This window comes from Pundamilia nyererei, unplaced genomic scaffold (genome assembly GCF_000239375.1).
Source record: "Pundamilia nyererei isolate P.nyererei 1_Seehausen unplaced genomic scaffold, PunNye1.0 scaffold01100, whole genome shotgun sequence".
Classification (NCBI taxonomy): Eukaryota; Metazoa; Chordata; class Actinopteri; order Cichliformes; family Cichlidae; genus Pundamilia; species Pundamilia nyererei.
The window spans coordinates 12,223-20,031 of NW_005188501.1; the positions used below are offsets into that span (position 1 = coordinate 12,223).

The following is a 7,809-nucleotide window of genomic DNA, read 5'->3' on the forward strand; positions in this document are numbered from 1 at the left end:
TTTTTTTTTTTTTTTTTTTAAGCTGTTTTTCACATTTCATAAAAAGGCATTAAGTGGCATGGGGTTTCATTCATTTTTAGAAGAAGAAAAGTTTTTCTTCTTCAGCTTTCTTGAAACTTAACTCCAGAGAGGAAGCCCTTGATAGATTATAAGGAAGGAACTGTTTGCCACAGTTTGAGTTTCAGACAAGACACACTGCATATTAGTTTTGTGATCACAGACTTCAAGATATTTGACATGGGTCCACCTTTAGTGCCATTTACCACCACTGTTTTTAACTAATGGTTAGCTGGAAAATAACAATGCAGTAGCTTTCAAGAACAAGGGTTGGACAACACTGTGTAAAGTAAATGTCTTAGAAATAAATTTTTTTTTTTTACTTCAGTCATTTTTAAAAACAGGTTTTGATTGTAAATGTAATTGTTAACAAAAAAGAACTGGTCTTTGGTTTTTGTTGTCTCTAAATGAGAAAATAACGAAAGAATCAAACACTGGATCTAATCAAAACTGTTACAGAGCCTTAATATTGAAAATCAAACAGTAAGACTGTAACAGACTTTAGTAGAAAGTACATTTTTAAACTAATGTGAAGTTATTAAAGGCTTTTTTCTGAGCTCAAAGTAACCTGTTTTGTTTGTCTCACTGCAGGAAAACAGCTCAGATTCTGACAGCAATGTAATGACAGTTACTGGTGAACCACCTCCTGTGCTAGAAGATCCTGAGGTTCCCCCCCTCGAGAGAACAGACAGCATCTTTGTAAGTTTGCTTCATGATATCATCTATACACCACCAGGATTAGCTTTGCTTTTCTTAGATATAATGCTTAGTGCATGAAATACTCATTGTTAATGCTATATTGATACTTGAACATCCTTGTTTTTGTTGTGCTTTAAAGTTTAACACTTAGGATACAAGGTCAAATAATTGTTGGCCTGGGTTTGAGTTGAAAAGTAACTTGCATTTTAGTCATTTCTGTGGACTTCTACAAATACCATTGTTTAATTTTAAATTGTGAATAAAGACATGTTGAATTTGATTTTCAAAGATTTTTTTTAATTGCCACTGTAGCACAAACATGAAATTTGGTCCTGTTAATTGTTTGTACCTAAACTACTGCAAAAAATTTGAACAATGTGGGGTTTTTATTGTATATTTTCCAGCTGCCACAAGACTACCTTGATCAGCTCTCCAAGGTGTCGGATGAATTGGAGACCCTTTCAAGTTGCGTCGAATGGACTGAGGATGAATTTGTCCCACCAAAGGAGCTGATGGTGGAAAGCAGTTCTGAAGGATCTGTTGATGTTCCTGCTCAGCGCCCAATGAAAAGAAAGAAAAGAAAACCTCACAGGACTTTGAAAAGAGCCAAACAGACGATTACTTGCTCAGACAAAGACTCCAGGAGCATAGAGAATGAGAAGGACACCAAAAGAGCCAAACGGACGATTACTTGCTCAGACACAGACTCCAGGAGCACAGAGAATGAGAAGGACACTAAAACAGGTAAGGTGTCTGTCATGAAGCTGCAGAAAAAGGAGGATGGTGGAAGAATTTACAGTAAGAAGCATTATTGTCTTTATTGTCCGATTAGTTGCCATAAAATGGCAAGGCACTTGGTGCGGAAACACAGTTCTGAAACAGCGGTTGCAAAAGCCATAAGCTACCCTTTGAAATCAAAAGAAAGAAAACTGCATTTCGATCTCATCAGAAATAAAGGAGATCGTGCTCATAATAATGAGGTCCTTAAATCAGGAAGTGGTACCCTGATCCCAAGTCAGCAGGCTTCCAAACCAGTGAATGCATCTGACTACATGCACTGCATTCAGTGTCAGGCATTACTCAAAAGGAAAGCATTATGGAGACACATGTCACGATGCAGACTCTCACAAAAGTGCAGTAAACAGAAGCCAGGCAGAAGTCGAATTCAGTCCATCTGTGCCTTCGCACAGCCTGCACCAGAAGGCGTGAGCCATAAAATTTGGGAACTAATAAATGTGATGCATCAGGATGAGATCTCACAAGTTATAAAAGAGGAGAAAACAATCATAAAGCTTGGAGAGCAACTTTACGCTAAGCATGGCCACGACAAGTCGAAACATGAATACATTAGACAGAAAATGAGAGAGATGGGAAGACTCGTTAGATTTTCAAGAAAAGTGGGTCAACTTCAAAGAATGGAGGACTTTTTTAAACCCTCCAACTTCAGTGTGGTTGTGGAAATGGTAAAAAATGTGTGTGGTTTTGATAATGACACCAACACTTACAAAACTCCGTCTTTGGCTCTCAAACTTGGTCATAGCTTGAAAAAGATTGCTGATATTCTGGAGTGTGAGGCACAGATGTCAGAGCATGTTGATGAGCAGTTTCTTGAAAACCTAAAGAGGACGAGAAGTCTTCTGGAAAAGAAGTGGGATGCGTGCATTTCATCACGTGCCCTGCAAACTCTGAGTGAAAGTAAATGGAACACACCGCAGGTTCTTCCTTTCACAGAAGATGTGAAAAAGATGCACATGTATCTGGATCAGTGCAGAGAAGAATACCAGAACAAAGTGAGAAACAACCCGGACAAGAAAAACTGGTCCAAGCTAGCTAAGATAACTCTGTGTGAGGTCATTCTGTTTAACCGCCGAAGAGAGGGGGAAGTTTCAAGGATGCCATTAAGTGCATTCACACTTAGAGACACGTCAGGAGTTCAGTCAGATGTTGTAACCGGTCTTTCTGAGTTGGAGCAAAAGCTCTGCCTGCACTTTCAACGGATCGAAATTAGAGGCAAGAGAAACCGCAAAGTTCCCATCCTTCTAACTCCAGACATGCTTTCATCCATGGAAATCTTGGTTGCTCATCGCCGGGTCTGTGGTGTGCCAGATGAGAACCCCTTTTTCTTTTCAAGGCCTGAGGCAGAGACTCACCTAAGAGGATCAGATGCCATTAGAGAGATCGCAAGGGCCTGTGGAGCTGAACATCCAGAAACTCTGTCCTCCACAAAGCTAAGAAAACAGGTTGCCACGCTCTCCACAGTTTTAAATTTAAGGGACAACGAAATGGATACACTTGCAAATTTTCTTGGACATGACATAAGAGTTCATAGAGAGTATTACAGGCTACCTGAGGGGACTCTGCAGTTGGCCAAGGTCAGCAAAATCCTGATTGCCATGGAACAAGGCCGTCTGTCAGACTACAAAGGCATGAACATGGATCAAATCCAAATAGATCCAAATGGTAAAAACATTCGGCAATACTGGTGATTTATTTCAAAGTAAATTCTTAGTCATTGTCTTTAATGCTTTTATGCCTATTTTTCAGAGAAAGTACTTGATTGTCCTGATAGCGAGGTCTCTGACACGGAGGGGGACTCATCTTTTTGTTCACCAGGAGGTGGGTTACAAACACTGCTGTTTTTCACTGCCAACATACTGAAACAATTTGATTCACAAGTTAATGATTCAATTTTACAATTCAATGTCATTCCGTTATGTATAAATTTTATAGTTCAAACTTTCCATTTAAAACCAATTTTGATTATGGCACACTTGATAAACACTTAATGTCTAAAATTACTAGATTTATGCTTTTGATGAAGCAATTTTGCATTTTCTAAGTAAAGATCATTTCAATATCAATGTTTCAAGTTTAATTAATTTTTTAAACTTTGCCAAGTAACAAAGAATTTTTAATTCCATGTCCAAATTCAGCAATTCATTACAGCATCTTTTTATTTACAAAGGATCATCAACATCCAAAGGAAACCAACAGCCGACTGAAGAATCTACAGACAAAATACTGACCATTGTTTCTAAATATCCAGGCTATACTTTACACTGTTCCCCCTGTGTGTCCCAGCAGGATCTTCAACACCCCAAGAAAAGCAGAACATGGAGTCAGACGGTTGCAGCTTTGAATCAGGTATCTAACACATGCTAACAGATCACATTAAGAAGGCCTATCATCACCATTCATCTTTCTTCAAATTCAGGCCACTATAGGCTGGGGTAATGGTGCCGGTGTGCTTGGCTTGCCATCCTCGGTTGTCTGTCTCGCCATTGTTTTTTACCCTCCCTTTTTCCTTTACCTTCACTTACATACCTTGGCACTGTTTTTTTTTTTTGTTTTTTTTTTTTTTTTTTTTTTTTTTTTTTTTGGGGGGGGGGGGTTGTTTGTTTGTTTGTTTTTTATCTTTACTTTTCTAGTTGTGTGTTTATCTAGTGGTTGTGCACTGATTACATATGACAGGCAAACACTTTTAAATCTTCATTCTTACCATTCGTTTCGGTCCGACCACTGCTGGAGTGTGGGCAGCACTAATCTACCACAACTGGATTCGTCCTTCGGCTTCTCCTACCTACCCCTCCCTAATCTCCACAAGAAACGGAAGCGAGAAAGAAGTGTCCATCACGTCCGTCTCAGGGCCAGAATTACAGACCATGTACATGCTAGCCTGGACACTCCATCCTTTTTTTTCCCCTCTTCCCTGGTATGTTCTGATGCCAAGTTGCCTACTTATCGCTGGATTTACCCGGTTCATCATCAAGCCTCCTCTGCCCGTTCTGCGACACGTTTTCCTATTCGAATTTGGATAACGTCGCACTGACGGAGAGTTTGTCGAAGCAATCTAAGCACCTCCACGCCGAGCTTCTAGAGGTGACTTAGTATCCTGGCCACAGATGGCACCCCTTAATCTCAGGTTGCTGGTAAATAACACCTTTGTTTTAAATGACTTCTTCTCTAATAGCAACCTTAATATTTTATTCCTTTCGGAAACCTGGATTGGCCCTGGTGACCTCATCCCTTTCTCTGAACTTCTTCCTTTGGACTGTGCCTATTTTAGTTCACCGAGGCTTTCTGGTAGGGGAGGTGGTTTAGCCTCGGTTTTTAAAAACGTATACAATGTTCGGCAACTTTCCTCACCTAACTTTGCTAGTTTTGAAGTTCAGTTATTGGAGATGACTGCTTCCACGAGCACTCTGTGTGTGTTGGTCTACCGACCACCCAAATATAACAAGTGTTTTATCTTGGACTTTACCGACTTCCTTGGTTCCGTTCTTTTTAAATATGACACTGTTCTTACTGATTTTAACATACACATCTGTTGCAAGCATGACCTGCTTGCTAAAGACTTCCTTGCTTTAACTGACTCTTTTAACCCCCTTCAGTGGGTAAATACACCAACCCACGTTAAAGGCCATATTTTGGACTTGGTCTTTACGTATGGCCTGGATATCTGTATTAAGGATATAAATGACGCTGGGATTTCAGATCATTTCCCAATTTCCTTTGATATTGGTTTATCTGCCGCTGGACCGCAGTCTGGAGCTCTTTCTCGTCCGCTACGTGTACTCAGCTCTGAAGCTGTGTCAAAGTTTGCTGTGTCTTTTTTGGATTCTGCATTTATGATTCCTGACTGCTGCTCAGTTTGATCATCTGATGGTTATGCTGATATTTTGTTATCATTATTTTCATCTACCCCTGAATTTGGCTGTACCTGGCTACTGTTCTCTCTGCTCACTTGATGGTTATGCTAATATCCTGTTATCTTTTGGTTCTTCTATTCTTGATTTTGTTGCTCCCATCAAAATGAAGCACTCCAGAACCTACTCTCATTGCTAGCTAAACAATACTACATGTGCATCACGACGTGTTTGTCAACGTGATGAGAGGAGGTGGAAAAACAAACTTCAGGTCTCTTATGACATGTTACAGACTAGTCACTTTAATTTTCAAACAGCTGCTACAATGGCAAAGGCATTTTTTTATTCCAAAGTCATTCTGGCTAATGGTCACAACCCCCGTATGCTATTTAAAATTTTTTAATTCTGTTGTTAGTCCCTGTTCGTATATGCCTTTACCATATTCACAAGCCCTTTGAGCGTTTTTAAATTCTTTTTTTAGATAAGGTTTCATCTTTTAAGTCTTCCTCTTCCTCTGCTTCATGTCCTTTTTTTCCCTGTGGGTGTAATTCAGCTTTTCATCGATTTGAGCCCGTGTTACTTTCGACTCTTAACCAGCTGGTTGATCAACTGAAAAACACCAATACTGTGTTTGATATTCTTCCATCACGCATTGTTAAGGGCTGCTTTAAAGTAATTGGAATGAGCATTCTATTCTTAATGACTTTTTCTCTACTCTCTGGATCTGTCCCACTGGCCTTTAAGCATGCTGCAGTCCAGCCTATTCTGGGAAAAAAAAAAATCTTGATTGTTATGATCTCTTGAACTATAGACCGATCTCTAAGCTTCCGTTTCTGTCCAAGATCCTGGAGCGACTAGTTCTTTCTCAGCTTCAGGCGTATTTAGACGTGAACAACATTGGAGAGAAATTTCAGTCTGCCTTTAAGCCACGGCATAGCACTGAAATGGCCTTGCTTAGAGTTCTCAATGACCTTCTTGTAAGCACTGATTCTGGACACCCTGTGGTCCTGGTTTTATTGGACCTTTCCTCGGCTTTTGATATGGTGGTGCACAACATTCTTTTATTAAGACTTGAGCATACTGTAGGGGTATTAGAGGCACTGCCCTTAACTGGTTTAAATCTTATCTCGCTGACTGGTCATTCTCGGTTAATTTGGGCAACTTCTCGCTTTCATTGCTATGCTGATGATATACAGGTTTGCTTTGAGATTACAGACGACCTTAATGTCTTTTAATTATTTTCGTGAATGCATGCGTGAGGTTAAAGATTGGTTCAAGAATAACTCTCTTATACTGAACGAAAAAGAAAGAAACGGAGATCGTGGTGTTCGACAGTAAAATTCCCTGTGACCAATTGTGTGCTGTTCTGATGCCCTTTGCTAGCTCCCTTTCTGATTATGCCAGTAATTTGGGCATATTACTGGATAGCTCATTTAAATTTGACAAGTAAGTGTCTGCTGTAGTGAGGTCTAGTTTTCATCAGCGGCGCCTCATTTCTAAGGCTAAGCACTATATTCCTTATAATGACCTGGAAAAACTTATTAATTTGTGACTTCCAGGTTGGACTACTGCAATTCTCTTTAAATTGGCCTTTCCTCCTCCCTTCTCCTTAGATTGCAGACTGTCCAGAATGTGGCATACCTCGCAGCAGCTAGCTCGGGGTGTGGGGGGGGCGCAGAGATTTAGAAAATGTTTAGAGTCCAACCTCATTTCTGCTGCTCCCCCTGCAAATAAATTTGGGTGCTTGGTGTGAGTGAGACTGATACAGAGGAAGGGTTAGATGGAGGCAGATGATTTGTTGTGGAGACCCCTGAAGAGAGTAGCCAAAAGAAAAGAAGTACTTTTCTCTTTCTCTCTCATGTCTTGTAAAATACTCTTTATTTTATTACCAGGAACCACCAATTCGAATGAAAAAGAGCATACAGTGGAGCCTGAAAAGTGTCCCTCCAAAACTGGTATTTCACTAACTTTATACTACACTTTAAGTGCTTCTCAAAAATGCCTGCTATTTTTTGCTAATAATATAGCTTGTTTCTTGTTTGTTTTTGTTTTTTATTTTGTAAGTGAAAAATGTAAACAATATCGTCCAGAAATATGTGACAGCCTTTCAGCTCACAGAATCTTTAGATGTCTAAGAATACCTGCATCTTCAAGCAAAATCCAGCATTTAGAGGCTCACACACATTCTGCAAAACCTAATTAACATTTGAATTGTTTGCTCTTTCATCCATTTACTGAGATTGCTCCCACTTGACTCATTAGAACATATGTGTCAAACTCTGGCCCGCAGGCCAAATTTGGCCCGCAACCTAATTACATTTGGCCCACAAAGCCATACCAAATTACGATTAGAGCTGGCCTACTGGTATTATACAGCTAATATATATATTGTTTAGTATTAAGCTTT

The 7,809-nt window shown here is 39.8% G+C and overlaps 1 protein-coding gene across 1 annotated transcript in view; it reads left to right on the forward strand.

Annotated features, from left to right (window-relative positions):
• The window catches only part of LOC102215352 (uncharacterized), a gene marked incomplete at its 3' end in the record, with an annotated part of 13,779 nt that overhangs the window by 4,162 nt on the left and 1,808 nt on the right, over positions 1–7,809 (forward strand). The window contains exons 4-8 of the mRNA XM_005755243.1: positions 649–756; positions 1,161–1,500; positions 3,301–3,372; positions 3,841–3,900; positions 7,295–7,357. Of these exons, the coding sequence (XP_005755300.1) occupies positions 649–756; positions 1,161–1,500; positions 3,301–3,372; positions 3,841–3,900; positions 7,295–7,357 (643 nt within the window). The remainder of the gene's footprint in view (positions 1–648; positions 757–1,160; positions 1,501–3,300; positions 3,373–3,840; positions 3,901–7,294; positions 7,358–7,809) is intronic.